The sequence below is a fragment of the Pseudorca crassidens genome, chromosome X, assembly GCF_039906515.1.
Source record: "Pseudorca crassidens isolate mPseCra1 chromosome X, mPseCra1.hap1, whole genome shotgun sequence".
Lineage (NCBI taxonomy): Eukaryota > Metazoa > Chordata > Mammalia > Artiodactyla > Delphinidae > Pseudorca > Pseudorca crassidens.
The window spans coordinates 71,254,108-71,272,895 of record NC_090317.1 but is presented as its reverse complement, the minus strand read 5'-3'; the positions used below and the strand labels follow the sequence as shown (position 1 = coordinate 71,272,895).

Here is an 18,788-nt window from a genome sequence, read left to right as displayed (position 1 = left end):
TACAGTGGTTAGGAATCCACCTGCCAATGCAGGGGACATGGGTTCGAACCCTGGGCTGGGAAGATCCCACATGCCGCGGCGCAGCTAAGCCCATGTGCCACAACTACCGAGCCTACGCTCTAGAGCCCGGGAGCCACAACTACTGAGCCCGTGTGCCACTACTACTGAAGCCCGCACGCCTAGAGCCCATGCTCCTCAACTAGAGAGGCCACTGCAATGAGAAGCCTGTGTACCACAACGAAGAGTAGCCCCCGCTCACCACAACCAGAGAAAAGTCCACGTGCAGCAACAAAGACCCAATGCAGCCAAAAATAAAATAAATAAAAATAAGTTAATTAAAAAAAAAACTCCTCATCAAATCCTCGGGGGGGGGTGGGCACATAGTTTTTTGAGGCAGGAGCCCGCTGCCCGCTGTGGCCCCCTTTGCCTGGCAAGGTAATAAAGCTACTCCCTTTCTACTCCTCCAAAGCTCTGCCTCCACATTTCTATTCGGCACTGAACAGAGGCCGGGTTTTCGGCAACAAAATTTGGGGGTCTCGCCTGGTATCTGACTCGTGGGCCGGCAGCCCCGTGGGGACCCTCGGCTTGATCAGACGCTCGGAGGTTTCTCTGCACGCCAGCCTCCTTCGGGAGAGCAGAGGTTTGGAGGACTTCTCTGAGGCCAGATCACTAGGGATGCCCTGCCATAGGGCTGTGCCCCGATAATACCCGGACTGCCATCTCAGTAGTCGGAACTCCAAGATGGAGGTGGAGAACGGGAGAGAGGTTGCCCTAGCAACTGCCAAGGCCACCTTTGCCTTGAGGACACCCCCTCTTCTATCCACATCAGCCCGGACTTCCTGCTCTGAGAAAGCATTTTGGAGAAGGAGAAAAGTAGGATTAGGTATGTCACAACACCTCTGCCAGCATTTTTGCTAAGTCCCCCAGCATGCACACCGAGGCCGCTCGACCTGGTCCGTTTGGGGGAACTCTGGTTCCCGTTTGGGGATTTTCCATTAGGAAGATCCCATTTGTAAGGCGCAACTTGGACCAAGGCCACCAGCTTAGTGGGACTTAGAACCCAGTTTGAACCTCGGGTTGTTTGTTTTGTGTGTGTGTGTGTGTAGCTTCCGTTTGGCTGGCGAGAATTCTGGTTTTGCTTTCAGTTTTGTGCACAGAGCTGTTTAATTCGACTCAATATGGGAAGCGCTTCCTCTTCCTCTCCATCTGACAGTCCCCTAAGGAAGATTTTGGCAGATTTGTCAACCTATAGCTATGAATCTATTTTAATTCTGTTTAGCCAATGTATATTCTTAAAAGTGAGGAGAGGTGGCCTTTGTATGGTGGCCTAAATTATTATACTATTCTTCAGCTAGAATTGTTTTGTCACAGGAATGGAAAGGCTGGAAATTCTCTCCACTCCATCTGGGCTAGCCACTTTGGCCTCACTCCCTTGCAGCAATTGAGCCACTCTGGGCCCCCTGAGAGCCAACTCTGGGTTTGTTCTCTTTCAAGAACTGAGCCAATCTGTTTGGAAGCCTTTGTCCAGGAGTGGAAGTGGAATTTTTAAACTATACCTCCTCTGAGTTTCTGTCTGTGTGGCCATAGCCTATCTGTCATTTGTGTTTTTGTGTGTATTGTTTTGGGGTGAGCCACTCTCGCTTGTGTAGGGTGGGAAAATTCTACCAGATCATTGCGAGCCATTTTGAGTCCTCTGTCTGGGAGTGGAAATGGGCTACATCTTGTCTGATCTTTTGTTTGTGGGACCATGTCTGTTGTCTGTATGTATGTGTCTCAGTACTTGCATTGACTGGTTGAGACGAATAACAGGGCTCACATGTGACAACACCAGTGTACCCTATCGCGTCGGGCTTTGCCTGTGGCAAAATTGTTGGTTGGGATTTTCCCTTTTGGACTAGCCTTGTTGAAACCGTGCACCTCAGATTGGGACTTGAACCCACGTGCCGGGACTCAAACCCAGCCAAAACCCAGACTGGGACTTGAAAACACGCGGCCGGGACTCAAACCCAGCCAAAACTCAGATTGGGACTCAAACTCACATGGCTGGGACTCAAACCCAGCCAAAACTCAGATTGGGAGTCGAACCCACAAGGCCGGGACTCGAACCTGGCCAAAACCCACGGTCTTCCAACTGAGATCACATACCTGGCTTCAGGACTTAATGAAGCTCAGGTTCTCTTTTTTTTTTTTTAGAAGTAATGGATTTACTTTACTTTATTTTATTCTTTTAACATCTTTATTGGAGTATAATTGCTTTACAATGGTGTGTTAGTTTCTGCTGTATAACAAAGTGAATCAGCTATACATATGCATATATCCCCATATCTCCTCCCTCTTGTGTCTCCCTCCCATCCTCCCTATCCCACCCCTCTAGGTGGTCACAAAGCACCGAGCTGATTAGAAGCTCAGGTTCCTGATGTCCCATCGCAGAAAGAATTCAGTGAGTGACAAAATGATAGGTAAGAAGTGGATTTATTTAGAGAAACACACTCCACAGAGTGTGGGCCACCTCAGAAGGTGAGAAAGGCACCAGGGTATGGGGTTGTCAGTTTTTATAGGGGTGGGTAATTTCATAGGCTAATGAGTGGGAGGAATATTCCAGCTTTTTGGGGAAAGGGTGGGGATTTCCAGGAATTGGGCCACAGCCCACTTTTGTTTTTTGGTTTTTTTGCGGTACGCGGGCCTCTCACTGTTGCGGCCTCTCCCGTTGCGGAGCCTGACGCGCAGGCTCAGCGGCCATGGCTCACGGGATCAGCCACTCCGCGGCATGAGGGATCCGCCCGGACCAGGGCACGAACCCACATCCCCTGCATCGGCAGGCATACTCTCAACCACTGCGCCACCAGGGAAGCCCCACAGCCCACTTTTTGATCCTTATGGTTGGCCTTGGAACTGTCATGGCGCCTGTGGGTGTGTCATTTAGCTTACTGATGTGTTACAATGAGCGTATACTGAGGCTTAAGGTCTAGTGGAAGTCCACTTGTCCTGCCATCTTGGACCCATTTGGTTCTAATCAGTTTATGTCATGCCCTTGGACTATGTCATTCTTTCAAAGGTTGTTCCCTGCCCCCTTCCCTCCTGTTTCATTTTTATGGATGACCAGAGTTCTATTCCATCTTGTAACGGCCCCCCCAAGGTATTTTTACAAAATTAGGAGATCTTCAGCTATGCCCCCATGAAAAGGAATTGTTATTTCTCTCCCCCAGGGCCCTCCGGAACACTTACCTAGACCATCTCTAGTTCCTGAGACTGAAGAAAAAGGCAGGGAAAGAAGGCGTTTTTTGTGGAAGGGGGAAAACTGAGATCTCTGGTTCGGTCTTTATGTAAAAGTTAACTTGTAAATGAGCTCTGTTTAATTGACTAGAAAGTAAGCTCTTACAAACTAAATCTAAATGTCTAGAAAATTGGCCAAGATAAATTTTAGGACCACATGATCTGGGAAATATTCAGTACTGAATTGATATCTGCTATTGAAGGTGGCTTAAGCTTGTTGGTTTGATTAATATAGACATGTCTTAAGAGTCATCAATGTTAAATAATGCAAGTGAGATAACAGCTTTTGGGTAAACTCTTTAGAAATAATTGTTTTAGGAATGTGTACTTAAGAATAATCTCTTCAGCTGCTTTGTAGCTTAAAAATTTAGAGTTAAGTTAAATGATGGAAGTTTATTGAATAAGTAGGCCGTTTACAAATAAAATAAGATACTGAAACATTAGTTAGTGAATATTGGCTTACCTTGGCAGAGAGAGAAACTAAAGGTATTTGGTGCCACCCTGAGATACTCTCCATAAGAAAGCACATGTTTTTACAGTTGTGCAAGATCAGAATTTTCTAAGATTGGATTAAATCTAATTGGATAAATGGATTTTGTTGGGAGTGGGCTAAGGCAAGACCAGATTTGGTTTCTCCCTTCAACATTTTCTTGGAATACTGCTTTTGATAACAGCTTGTGAGTTCCTTTGCCTTTAAGTGATCTGTATTTGCGCTGAAATCTTTTCACTTTGGTTAAGTAAATAAGTATTGTTTGGCAGTTTCTAAAAGTTCTTTTGACCTCCAGCTAACTTTGAGATGCTTCAGAGGGCCCCTGAGTCATCTCAGAGAGAAAGATTTAACTAGGATTATTTGTTATGTTAAATCAAATGTAATCAGTTAAATTAAATGTAATCCCGGTTATTGTAACCAAGTTTCTTTACCGATTACATTGCAATCAGATGTTTAACTATGCCCTTTTTTTAAAAGTCTTTCTGTCATTTATAGACAGTTATTATTGTACTCTGCTTTTGCAAAGTGCTTCATCATCAAGATTTATGTGAAGGACCCCTTTTGACAAATACAGATCTCTGATAAATTTCACATCATACTGCTGAGCTGGATAAGAAAAAAAAAATCTTAATGGAGAATCTGATGGCTTCATAAAATGTTAACAAAAGGATTGGTTACTGAGTGAACTAGTGAATATGGTTATAATGTTTTTTTGTTTTTTCTTTTCTTTGGTCTGGAATATCACTGGTTACTTAATATTACAGACTTACTTTGAAAGCAAATGTCTTGGTTTGGCTGTGTTCAATGGAGATGAGGGTAATTTTAGGGAAAAAGATTATGTTTCAATAGATATAAAATTCTAGATCTGTTAATTAAAGTCTGTATTTATGGAAGTTATTGTGTTAGTCACACTTTTGCCCTGATGTTTAGGAGAAAAGAAAAATTACCTAGTAAAGTTATCAGACTGTAATTATTCATGATGTATCACTGTTTGCTTTAGGTCTACTGCTAAAAGCACATGTACAATGCTTATGTGACAATTGGGCATAAATGATAAAATGTATGGCCTATAAAGCGTTTTCTCCTTAACATACCTCTGAGCTTGTTCAGTTTTACTCTGATCAGGTTTCCCCAATGAGGATTAACTAGGCAAATATAAAGAAGGCCTAGCACCTAAGGACATGATCTATACCTGGGGCGAAGAGTTGAATCACCCTGGCACTGAGGGATAGATATTTTGATCATCAACGTCTTCTATTGAAAGACTTGCAATCAAAAGGGGAAATGAAAGAAAAAAAATCTGCACTGATTGACGTATGAGGAAGTCACTCTGGCCTATGCATGGTTTAACTTTAAAAAGCAGCCTATTTTGTGGCCTTTCAGACATGCATTGTACATCTCCTTTAACGCTGAGGAGGGGAATGCATTTGAAAGTCAAAATGGAGTAACTATGGTAAAACTAGGTGACCACTGTGGATGTGATTCCAGATGCATTTATTCCTGTATTGTTGCAAACTTGAATTTTCTGAGCTATATCAGACTCTGGGATGCCACAAGAATTTAAAAATTCCCCCACCCTCTTCAACGAGATTTTGGTTAAAGATTTAAGAGGATTACACCTGGTTCAAGGTGGAGTAGAGGCCTTTCCAGCCAGAATAGGAAAAGCATCTGGAAGTGACAAAAACACTTCTTAAGGACATTATTTCTAGGTACTGCCTTTCCTCTACTATTCAGAGTAGCAATGGATCTGCTTTTGTCGCAGAAATAACACAAACAGCAAATAAAGCTTTAGGTATAAAATGGAAACTTCACTCAGCATGGAGACCCCAATCTACAGGAAAAGCTAAGAAGATGAATCACAGGAAACCCATCTAAAATGGGACAAGGTCTTGCCAATTGCTCTCCTCTGTATACTGGTGGCCCCTAGAAGCTGGCTAGGATTGAGCCTTTATGAAATTATATACAGGAGACCATTCTTAGCTCCTAAGAGTAAAAAGAAAGAGAAACATTTCTAATGTAGGAAGAAAGAAGTTAAACAGTATGTAAAACAGGTTGGTCAATTGTTAACTGCTATGCATAAGTTTATGTTCCACAGGTCTCCCCCTTGCCTGGAAGTTCCCTTACATCCCTTCAAAGCGGGAGACCAGGTGCTGCTGAAGGTTTGGAAAAAACAAGGACCCGAGTGACAGCTGGAGGAAAAATGGAAGGGGCCATACAAGATGTCCTCCTTACTTTTCACACCTCCTTAAAACTGGATGGAGTTAAACCATGAATACATCACACTAGAGTAAAAAGATTATCTGAAACCGATGAACCCAGCCTGCCCACAGCAGAGGAACAGACCTGCAGGAAATCGATGTCTCACCCTTTGGGAAACCTTAAGTATTTGTTCCAACAACCAGAATGAAAGTTCTGTTTTCTTATCCTTTCTCATACCTTTTACCTACAAAACTATAGATTCATATGCTGACTCTTTCAGTAATTCTAACTGCTAGATATGTGGTCAGTTTCCTACTTCCAGGTCTTCGGGATTGCCTTGGTGGGTTTCCTCCCTTACAGGGAATGGTTTGGAAACAACTGGCTTCAGACATATTCTCCTGAATTCCTAAGGAAATTAGATCTATTCTGTCTACTAAAGTTCTAGTTGTCACTCCTCTTGCCTCTAACCTGGTCTGTTGTATCAAAATGGCAGAACAAGGGATTGAGATCTTAATCATATAAGACTCAGATCCAGGACTTGGAACTCAAATATTTCTAATTTGGTATCTATTCCCCAAAATTTAGGCAGGACTATGCCCCATCTCAGCAGAAGTAGTCAGAGCGGTTGTTGACCCGTTCCCTAAAAGATCTGGGGAAACATAAAACCAAAGTGGGGATTAAAACTGAGTCCCCTGCCGAGTTTATAATTAACATCTTTATCCAAAACGATCGTTCCCTTTTCTCATCCAATATCTGTTCTCCTCAAGACTGAGGAGTATCAAAGAAAAGCGGGACGTGAAACTAAGCAGGGCCCGTGCGGCTCCTGGACACGGACACCTTTTTGTCCCCTGTTTCTTGTAGGCAAGACTCCAGCGGCCATGACCTCCCCTGAATTCCAAAGGGCAGATTCAAACATTTGCTAATCAATGGGGGGGGGGGGGAACAGCCAAGAAACCACCTGAAGCAAGATTAAAAGGACCAGAGAAGCTCATCAAGATTAGGAGACAACCACCTGAGACCCTACACACACCCTAATCTTGTCAGCAACCCCACCTTGGGAAGCATTGTTATAAAACTCATCAAATCCTCCTGGGGGGGCGATGGGGACACATAGTTTTCGAGGCAGGAGGCTGCTGTGTCCCCCTTTGCCTGGCAAAGTAATAAAGCTACTCCTCCAAAGCTCTGTCTCCTGCGTATCTATTAGGCAACACTGGGGAATAAGCACAAGCTGCTTGCTCAGGGAAAGGACGGGGTGGGGGACTAAAGGTCTTAAGCCTTATCCCCATTTTCCAGATGAGAAAATTGAGGCTCAGAAGTCAGGGGACTTACTTGAGGCCTCCCAGCTAACAAGTGCCAGAGTCATAATTTGAACCCCAAATGGCCCAACTCTGAAGCCAGCACTCTACCCCCCACACACTTCCTCCCTCTGTTTTCCCCAAGTCTTCTTTAAGGAAGTCATGTAACTCACTCAGTCCAAAGATGTGTTTCACTCCTCTGTAAGACCTTTTGTCTTCTAACAGCCTTAAAACATTCTTTTTTTTGGAAAGGGAGATGGAACTATTCCACTGCTCCGATTGATTTCTTTGTACTACAACAAAATTTAAAACTTCTGTGCATCAAAGGACACAATCAACAGAGTGAAAAGGCAACTTACAGAATGGGAGAAAATATTTGCAAATCATACATCTGGTAAGAAGTTAATATCCAGAGTATATAAGGAATTACAACTCAACAACAACGAAACAAGCAACCCAATTAAAAAATGGGCAAAGGACTAGAATAGATATTTCTCCAAAGAAAATATACAAATAGTCAATAAGCACATGAAAAGATGCTCAACATCACTAACCATTAGAGAAGTACAAATCAAAACCCCAATGAAATACCATTTCAATATCGTTAGGATGGCTAGTAACAACAACAACAACAACAGAATAAGTGTTGAAGAGAATGTGAAGACATTGGAACCCTTGGGCACTGTTGGTGGGAGTGTAAAATGGTGCTGCTGCCATAGAAGACAGTATGGCAGTTCCTCAAAAAATTAAAAGTAGAATTACCATATGATCCAGCAATCCCACTTCTGGATATATACCCAAAAGAATTGAAAGCAGGAGCTCAAAGAGATATCTGTACACCCACATTCACAGCAGCACTATTCACAATAGTCAAGAGATGGAAGCAACCCAAATATCCATCAACAGATAAATGAATAAACAAAATGTGACCTTATGCATACAATGGAACATTATTCAGTCTTAAAAAGCAAGGAAATCCTGTCACATGGCACAACATGGATAAATCTTGAGGACATTATGCTACATAAAATAAACCAGTCGTGGGCTTCCCTGGTGGCGCAGTGGTTAAGAATCCGCCTGCCAATGCAGGGGATATGGGTTCGATCCCTGGCCCGGGAAGATCCCACATGCCTTGGAGAAACTAAGCCCGTGCGCCACAACTACTGAGCCTGCGCTCTAGAGCCCATGAGCCACAACTACTGGACCCACATGCCACAACTACTGAAGCCCACGCACCTATAGCCAGTGCTCTGCAACAAAGAGAAGGCACAACAATGAGAAGACAGATCACCGCAACGAAAGAGTAGCCCCTGCTCGCCACAACTAGAGAAAGCCTGCGCACAGCAAAAAAGACCCAACACAGCCAAAAATAAAAATAAATTTATTTTAAAAATTAAAAAAATAAACCAGTCACAAAAAGACAAATACTGTATGATTGTACTTATATATAAGGTCCCTAGAGAAGTCAAATTGACAGAGAAAGTAGAATGGTGGTTGCCGGGGGCTGGGGGAGAGAAGTATGAGGAATTCTTGTCTAATAGGTATAGAGTTTTAGTTTTGCAAGATGAAAAGAGTTCTGGAGATGGATGATGGTAATGGTTGAACAACAATGTTAATGTATTTAATACCACTGAACTGTACACTTAAGAAGAGTTAAAATAGGTGCTCACTTTGGCAGCACTTATACTAAAATTGGAACAATACAGAGAAGATTAGCATGGCCTCTGTGCAAGGATGACACGCAAATTCGTGAAGCATTCCGCATTTTTGGAGTTTGGGATTAGCAGATGCGAACTATTATATATAGAATGGATAAACAACAAGGTCCTACTGTATAGCACAGGGAACTATATTCAATATCCTGTAATAAACCATAATGAAAAAGAATATGAAAAAGTATACCTGAAACTAACACGATACTGTAAATCAACTATACTTCAATTTAAAAAGATTTTTTTTAATTTTAAAGACTATATATAAGTATAAATGAATCACTTTGCTATATACCAGAAACTAACACAACATTGTAAATAAAAACACTTCCAGAAAAAATAAATTTAAAAAAAATAATGGTTAAGATGGTAAATTTTATGTTGATTTTATAATAATTTAAAGAAAATTTTAAATGCTCATTCCCACATCACCATGTCCTCCACCCTTAGCCATCTGGTGAATGATTAGTTTCTCAACACCAATGTCTCCTCTTGTGAGCCCTTCCCTTAGCTCACTGATCCTTGTAGTTGGCCATTCCCTCCTGTAGTATGCCTTGCACATTGTACCTCTTACAGCACTTATCAAACAATATAGCAATTATGGTCTACCTATCCCTTTCCACCACTAGATTATAAGCAGTTTGGGGGCAGGGACAGTGTTTTACTCCTCTCTGTATCCCCTAGGCCTGGGGCTTGGTAGACTGGAAAAACCCAAGAAAGGCTTTTGTAGGGGGGTATCTTAAAATTAATGTTTATTTTTGTATATTAAAGCACAGCATACACAAAAATCATTGAAAAACTACAAAAGGAAAATATTTTACCATATATAACAAGAATTTTAAATCTTTGATATATTAATATATATTTAAATAATTTTAAAAAGCTAGTTCCAAACAGAAAGATGAGTGTTGAACCTTGACTGAAAATGTATACATTAAATTATAAACATAAAATAGAATAATAGAAAATATTTAAATTTAGTAAGAATAATATCATAAGGCATTACCAATCTTTATTAAAAGAAAATGGATTTCAAAATGGTAATTTTGTGATACAGCCACTATGGAGAACAGTATGGAGGTTCCTTAAAAAACTAAAAATAGAACTACCATACGACTCAGCAATCCCACTACTGGGCATATACCCTGAGAAAACCATAATTCAAAAAGAGTCATGTACCAAAATGTTCATTGCAGCTCTATTTACAATAGCCAGGACATGGAAGCAACCTAAGTGTCCATCCACAGATGAATGAATAAAGATGTGGCACATATATACAATGGAATATTACTCAGCCATAAAAAGAAACGAAATTGAGTTATTTGTAGTGAGGTGGATGGTCCTAGAGTCTGTCATACAGAGTAAAGTAAGTCAGAAAAAGAAAAACAAATTCCGTATGCTAACATATATATGGAATCTTAAAAAAAAAAAAGATTCTGAAGAACCTAGGGGGAGGGCTGGAATAAAGACCCAGATGTAGAGAATGGACCTGAGGACATGGGGAGGGGGAAGGGTAAGCTGTGACAAAGTGAGAGAGTGGCATGGATATATATACACTACCAAATGTAAAACAGATACCTAGTGGGAAGCAGCCGCATAGCACAGGGAGATTAGCTCGGTGCTCTGTGTCCGCCTAGAGGGGTGGGATAGGGAGGGTGGGAGGCAGACGCAAGAGGGAGGAGATATGGGGATATATGTATATGTATAGCTGATTCACTTTGTTATAAAGCAGAAAGTAACACTCCATTGTAAAGCAATTATACTCCAATAAAGATGTTTAAAAAAATGGTGATTTTGAAAGCTGCAGACCCGAGGAAGCCTGGATCGATTGAAGTTCTGGCTCTTAAGGAGTTCATACCGGAGTTACTTGACCCGGGGCATCGGGGGCTCCCCAGGCTTTAGAAACCACGCCTCCTCCGAGAACACGGCCGCGCGTCTCATAAGGCTCCACCTCAACAGTTTGGGCCCCTGGGAGGGTCCAAGGGACCCCACACCCACACCCACTCCCGGCCAGGGCCTGTGAACTAGACCCGCCCAGCGACCCAAATGTACCTCAGGTAACGGGCAGCCTGCTCTGGGCTTAAGGCCCCAGCTTCCGCAAACCCTCGGGACGCCTCCATGACCCTCAGATCAGGCTCCGTGTATCTCGACCGCGGATTGAACTTCCCTCTTTCCCGCCCTGCGCATGAGCCTTGCGCGTGGAGGCGGGGCAGGGCCAACGGACAGTGTAGCGGCCGGCCAATCCACTGCACGAGCTCCGGCGCCGCCGCCTGAGCCCCGCCCACGAAGGTCGCGCGCATGCGCCTACGCGCGCTTGGCGGGGTGTAGAGAAGGTAGCTGAGCCCGTGGCGGGGGCTGGGTTGTGTCCTCTTGTCGTCTCTTGCATTTTCAATCTAGTCCAAACCACGCTGCGGCGAATTCTTGTGTGCGTGTGATATCCTTGTGAGTGGAGTAGGCCGCCTGATATGATCTCGGTCGTTTTAGTGGCCCTTAGAAACCTCCTCCACAGCCTAGATCCCCAAATATCCTCCCTTCCCTGATCGCCAACGTCTGGTACCGAGCGTGTTTTGAATTCATACACACTAGGAGGCATAGTCCTCGTGATTTAAACTCACAGTAAAGAAGAGTCTTCAAGAACCAAGCCAAAAGTCTCATTTGAGAAATAAGTAGTGCTGTTGTGTATGGTCACCACCATTTCTTCAGAAGCTCCAACTGAGATGCAGTCGTATTTTCAAAGGCAGAGCTCAGGGCTTCAGGTAACGTGGTGACTGAGTTTAAGTGGCTTCCTTGGGCAATGCTAAATAGGTTTGTGAGCCAACAAAAATTGTCCTTTTTCACATGCTGGCAAGAACATGGACATTAAGATTCCTCGAGGCACTAATTAACATTCAGTATTTGAAAACTCACCTATTGACCCAGTCATACGCCTATCACATATCCAGAAGATTTTAAGCTTTTTGTAAATTTCATAGAACGTTAGTGTTAAGGGAAACACCGACTGAAACCACCCGCCCTGGCCAGGCACCATAGTAACCACTTGCGTGAGTTATCTTAAAACAGGAGGTCCTGGTAAGGAATACGGAGCTAACAAGCTACCAGCAACCAGAGTTAAAAAGGGAACTTAAAGAAGGTGGTCTACTTTCCTGGTTTATATGACTTTAAGTCATATGTTCATGTGACTTTAGGCCCTCTGTTAAGAGGGCTTTTAGTATACCACTACTATCCCCATTTTTCAGATGTGAAAATTGAGGCTCAGAGAAATAAATTGACTTGGCCTAAGGTTCCAAAGCTGGGAAATGGTAGGGCCAGAATTCCATACCTAGTCTATGTGAACACAAATCTGTGCTCATTCACAGTGTCACACTGCCTATTGCTGCAAAGAAGAGGGGAGTGGTGGGAAATGAGGTTTCAGGGTTAGTTGGAAGCCAGTTTGTGAAGGAGCTTGTTTACCCTGCTGAAGTGTTTGAATCACTTCTCCTGGAGGCAAGTTTGAATTGGGGATGGGGGGTGGGGAGTCAAGTGTATAGGTGCCCTGGGTACCCAAAGGATGAGGGTGGTGAGAAGAAGGGCTGGTGGAGAGAATTCCATTGAAGAGAGAGATACGAGCACAAAAATCTTTATCTTGAGTCTGAGGAAGGCCATCTCTAGTTGTGCTTTGGCTCAGTGTCTGCCATCATCACTCATACCCTTGGAATTGTTGAGAACCCAGGATGAAGCAAAGCAGAACCCTGATTGCTGCCTTAGGCAACTGCCCCTATGTTGGCTTTGGAGAAAAGCTAAAAGGAAGGCCCTCAGGAGCCATGCTGCTCCCTGTCTGTTTCCCTGGGACAGTGATCTCCAAACACCCTGATCATTAGATAAAAGGACCAGCCCTCCTGCTTACCTGCCCTTAGGCTACTGGATTTTTCTCAGTGCCATTTTCACACAGCCACAGGACTCCCCCTCTTTAAACACAAAGTCCTCCAGCTCTCCTTCCCTCCCCCTCAGTCCTGCAGTAGCTGCTTCCTTTGGGCCCTTCTCAGTGCCTTCTGGAGTGCCAGCTCCCACCACAGGGTGCCAATGACCTAGGAAACTTGCCACCCATGACTCCTAGTCCTCCTCTGTAAATGGTCACACACATTCAGAGAGGTTGGGGAGGATTTAGAGTGGATAAACGGAGAGAATGAAAAGAAGATCAAAATAAGAGTTACCACTCATACTGAAGAATAAAAACCATATGATCATCTCAATAGATGCAGAAAAAGCTTTTGATAAAATTCAACACCTATTTATGATAAAAACTCTCCGGAAAGTGGGCATAGAGGGATCCTACCTCAACATAATAAAGGCCATATACGACAAACCCACAGCAAACATCATTCTCTATGGTGAAAAACTGAAAGCAATTCCTCTAAGATCAGGAACAAGACAAGGATGTCCACTCTCGCCACTATTATTCAACATAGTTTTGGAAGTCCTAGCCATGGCAATCAGAGAAGAAAAAATAAAAGGAATACAATTTGGAAAAGAAGAAGTAAAACTGTCACTGTTTGCAGATGACATGACACTATACATAGAGAATCCTAAAGATGCCACCAGAAAACTACTAGAGCTAAACAATGAATTTGGTAAAGTTTCAGGATACAAAATTAATGCACAGAAATCTCTGGCATTCCTATACACTAACAACGAAAGATCAGAAAGAGAAATTAAGGAAACAATCCCATTCACGATTGCAACAAAAAGGATAAAATACCTAGGAATAAACCTACCTAAGGAGGTAAAAGACCTGTACTCAGAAAACTATAAGACACTGATGAAAGAAATCAAAGATAACACAAACAGATGGAGAGATATACCATGTTCTTGCATTGGAAGAATCAATACTGTGAAAAAGACTATACTACCCAAAGCAATCTACATATTCAATGCAATCCCTATCAAATTACCAGTGGCATTTTTTACAGAACTAGAACAAAAAAAATCTTAAAATTTATATGGAGACACAAAAGACCCCGAATAGCCAAAGCAGCCTTGAGGGAACAAAACGGAGCTGGAGGAATCAGACTCCCTGACTTCAGACTATACTACAAAGCTACAGTAATCAATATAATATGGGGGCTTCCCTGGTGGCGCAGTGGTTGAGAATCTGCCTGCCAATGCAGGGGACACGTGTTCGTGTCCTGGTCTGGGAGGATCCCACATGCCGCGGAGCAACTAGGCCCGTGAGCCACAACTACTGAGCCTGCGCATCTGGAGCCTGTGCTCCGCAACAAGAGAGGCCGCGATAGTGAGAGGCCCGCGCACCGTGATGAAGAGTGGCCCCTGCTTGCCACAACTAGAGAAAGCCCCTCGCACAGAAACGAAGACCCAACACAGCCAAAAATGAACAAATAAATAAATAAATTTATTTAAAAAAAAAAAAAGACAATATGGTAGGGCTTCCCTGGTGGCGCAGTGGTTAAGAATCTGCCGGCCAATGCAGGGGACACGGGTTTGAGCCCTGGTCCAGGAAGATCCTGCATGCTGTGGAGCAACTAAACGCGTGCGCCGCAACTACTGAGCCTGTGCTCTAGAGCCTGCGAGCCACAACTACTGAGCCCGTGAGCCACAACTACAGAAGCCCACGGGCCTAGAGCCCATGCTCTGCAACAAGAGAAGCCATCGCAATGAGAAGACTGCGCACCACAATGAAGAGTAGCCCCCATTCGCCGCAACTAGAGAAAGCCCACGTGCAGCAACGAAGAAGACCCAACACAGCCAAAAATAAATAAATAAAATTAATTAGTTAATTAAAGAAAAAAAAGACAATATGGTACTGGCACAAAAGCAGAGATATAGATCAATGGAACAGGATAGAAAGCCCAGAGATAAACCCACGCACACATGGTCAACTAATCTATGACAAACCAGTGGAGAAAAAACAGTCTCTTCAATAAGTGGTGCTGGGAACACTGGACAGGTACATGTAAAAGAATGAAATTAGAACACTCCCTAACACCATACACAAAAATAAACTCAAAATGGATTAGAGACATAAATGTAAGACCAGACACTATAAAACTCTTAGAGGAAAACATAGGAAGAACACTCTTTGACATAAATCACAGCAAAATCTTTTTTGATCCACCTCCTAGAGTAATGGAAATAAAAACAAAAATAAACAAATGAGACCTAATGAAACTTAAAAGCTTTTGCAAAGCAAAGGAAACTACAAAAAAGATGAAAAGACAACCCTCAGAATGGAAGAAAATTTTTGCAAATGAATCAATGGACAAAGGATTAATCTCCAAAATATATAAACAGCTCATGCAGCTCAATATTAAAAAAAAACAAACAACCCAATCAAAAAATGGGCAGAATGGGGGCTTCCCTGGTGGCGCAGTGGTTGAGAGTCCGCCTGCCGATGCAGGGGACATGGGTTCGTGCCCCAGTCCAGGAAGATCCCGCATGCTGCGGAGCGGCTAGGCCTGTGAGCCATGGCCACTGAGCCTGCGCGTCCGGAGCCTGTGCTCCACAACGGGAGAGGCAACAGCAGTGAGAGGTCCGTGTACCGCAAAAAAAAAAAAAAAAAAAAATGGGCAGAAGACCTAAATAGACATTTCTCCAAAGAAGACATACAGATGGCCAAGATGCACATGAAAAGCTGCTCAACATCACTAATTCTTAGAGAAATGCAAATCAAAACTACAATGAGGTATCACCTGACACCAGTTAGAATGAGCATCATCAGAAAATCTACAAACAACAAATGCTGGAGAGGGTGTAGAGAAAAGGGAACCCTCTTGCACTGTTCGTGGGAATGTAAATTGATACAGCCACTATGGAGAACAGTATGGAGGTTCCTTAAAAAACTAAAAATAGAACTACCATACGACCCAGCAGTCCCACTACTGGGCATATACCCAGAGAAAACCATAACTCAAAAAGACACATGCGGGGCTTCCCTGGTGGCACAGTGGTTGAGAGTCTGCCTGCCGATGCAGGGGACACGGGTTTGTGCCCCGGTCCGGGAAGATCCCACATGCCGTGGAGCGGCTGGGCCCGTGAGCCATGGCAGCTGAGCCTGCGCGTCCGGAGGCTGTGTTCCACAATGGGAGAGGCCACAGCTGTGAGGGGCCCGCGTACTGCAAAAAAAAAAAAAAAAGGACACATGCACCCCAATGTTCACTGCAGCACTATTTACAATAGCCAGGTCATGGAAGCAACCTAAATGCCCATCGACAGACGAATGGATAAAGAAGATGTGGTAGGGACTTCCCTGGTGGCACAGTGGTTAAGAATCGGCCTGCCAATGAAGGGGACATGGCTTCGAACCTTGGTCTGCGAAGATTCCACATGCCATGGAGCAACTAAGCCCGTGTGCCACAACTACTGAGCTAGCGCTCTAGAGCCCGTGAGCCACAACTGCTGAGCCTGTGTGCCACAACTACTGAAGCCCGTGTGCCTAAAGCCTGTGCTCCGCAACAAGAGAAGCCACTGCAATGAGAAGCCCTCACACTGCAACGAAGAGTAGCCCCTGCTCGCCACAACTACAGAAAGCCCATGTGCAGCGACCAAGACCCAACGCAATCAAAAATAATAAATAAATAAATAAAATTAATTCTTTAAAAAAAAAGATGTGGTACATATATACAATGGAATATTACTCAGCCATAAAAAGGAACGAAATTGGATCATTTGTAGTACGTGGATGGATCTAGAGACTGTCATACAGAGTTAAGTAAGTCAGAAAGAGAAAAACAAATATCATATATTAACGCATATATGTGGAACCTAGAAATATGGTACAGATGAACCGGTTTGCTGGGCAGAAATAGAGACACAGATGTAGAGAACAAACATATGGACACCAAGTGGGGAAAGTGGCAGGGGGGCTGGTGGTGGGATGAATTGGGAGATTGGGATTGACATATATATACAGTAATATGTATAAAATAGATAACTAATAAGAACCTGCTGTATAAGAAAATAAATTAAATAAAATTCAAAAAAAAAAAAAACAAATCCAGTGCCAAGGGTCCCATCTCAAATCTCCTGGAGCTATCTTTTTCAGAGATATGCTTGTGTAGCCAATAGCCCCAGTTACTGCAGTTACAAATCAGTATAGTGTGTTCAGACCGCCATCCTCCTATGATTCATCAGGGAAGTGATTAAATAAATTAAGTGTACTGAATTGCTTTAGAGACCAGGGAATGAAAAATATATGCTTATTTCTCTTCTTTCTTTTGTATTCCTTTTCAAACAAATAAGTACTCCATAAGCATTAATTTAAAAAAAAATGAGTTACTACTATATTCCATTTATGTGTCAGGCCCTGTTCAAAGCACTTTACTTTTATTAACTCTCTTGGCTGTTCCTCATTTCACATCTACCCCCAAAGCAAGGGCTTGAATTCTCACTGCTTCTCTCAAGGCAATGGAGTTTTTTAAACCTTCCCTAATTATTGTTAATTTTTAAAGTGTGATGGTGGTATTGTTGCATGTTTTAAAGCCCTTATCTGCTAGAAATACATAATGGAGTATTCTCAGATAAAATGATATGACACCTGGGATTTACATTAAAATACTCCAGTAGAGAGAAAAATGAGAGACAGATAAACATGGATTGGCAAAATGTTGATAATTGTTGAAGCTTGTTACAGAGGTTCATTATCCTCTTCTCTCTACTTCTCTGCGTGTTTGAAAATTTCCATAATAAAAATTTAAAAAAAACCTTTGCTTTCTAATCTGCAGATTACACTGAGTCACCCACACTCACAGACCGGAAATAAGATAATGAGGGCTTGTGGGAGAGTTCAGAATAGGTAAATGGAGAGATGGATGAGGCAGAATGCGAACAATAGCTACTACTGGGACTTCCTTGGTGGCACAGTGGTTAAGAATCTGCCTGCCAATGCAGGGGACACGGATTTGAGCCCTTGTCTGGGAAGATCCCACATGCTGCAGAGCAACTAAGCCCGTGCACCACAACTACTGGACCCACGTGCCACAACTACTGAAGCCTGTGCTCCGCAACATGAAGCCACCGCAATGAGAAGCCCACGCACTGCAACGAAGATTAGCCCCCACTCGCCGCAACTAGAGAAAGCCTGCACACAACAACTAAGACCCAACGCAGCCAAAAAATAAATTAATTAAATAAATAAATTTAAAAAAATAAAAAAGAACAATAGCTATTACTAATAGAGCACTTGAGTGCCAGGCCTTGTTGTATGCGTTTTACATATATTAACTCTTTTAATCCTCACAACAACCTTGTTAGGTAGTGTATACCATTATTAAAATCCCTTTATAGATAAGGAAACTGAGGCACAAGAAAGACTGAATAAGTTACACAAGTTTACACAGCTTGTGAGTGGTAAAGCTGAGTTCCAAACACAAGCAGCCTGTCTTTTGACTCTGCTCTTAAATACAATGCTAGTTAGATATAGAAAGCAGCTGATAGGTGAAAAGGATTCATTCTTCTATTATTCATTTATTTAATAAATATGTGTTACGCCTTTACAAGATGGCCAGGCAAGGATATGGGTGCTGGGGAACAGTGGTGAGCAAAACAGACAGATTCTTGCTATCAAGGAGTTTAAATTTTGATTGGGGGCTGGGGGGTGGGTACACTTGAAACAATGATCACGCAAGTATATGGAAAATTACAAACCATGATGAGGTTTGTAGGCAGGAAAACTCCAGGGAGTTCTGAGAGCATCTGATGAGGTACCTGACCCAGTCTGGAAGGGCTGGGAAAGGGTTCTCTGAGAAAGTAGTATTTGAGCTGAGAGCTGAAGGATAAAGAGGAGTTAATTAAACAAAAATAATAATAAAAAGGGAAGGCAAGAGCATT

At 42.9% G+C, this 18,788-nt stretch overlaps 1 protein-coding gene, 1 long non-coding RNA gene and 1 other non-coding gene across 3 annotated transcripts in view; 2 read left to right on the top strand and 1 right to left on the bottom strand.

Moving 5' to 3' along the window:
- Positions 1-11,164, bottom strand: part of ERCC6L (ERCC excision repair 6 like, spindle assembly checkpoint helicase) — a 50,605-nt gene extending 39,441 nt beyond the window's left edge. Inside the window, exon 1 of the mRNA XM_067724672.1 lies at positions 11,022-11,164. Within this exon, the coding sequence (XP_067580773.1) occupies positions 11,022-11,089 (68 nt within the window). The 5' untranslated portion in view covers positions 11,090-11,164. The remainder of the gene's footprint in view (positions 1-11,021) is intronic.
- LOC137217624 (uncharacterized) lies at positions 741-7,331 on the top strand. Its single transcript, XR_010940149.1, has 3 exons — positions 741-883; positions 2,375-2,459; positions 3,207-7,331. It is a non-coding gene; the product is annotated as an uncharacterized lncRNA (long non-coding RNA).
- Positions 8,920-9,026, top strand: LOC137217714 (U6 spliceosomal RNA). The gene has a single exon (XR_010940216.1). It is a non-coding gene; the product is annotated as a U6 spliceosomal RNA (small nuclear RNA).
- Positions 11,165-18,788: the final 7,624 nt, after the last annotated feature.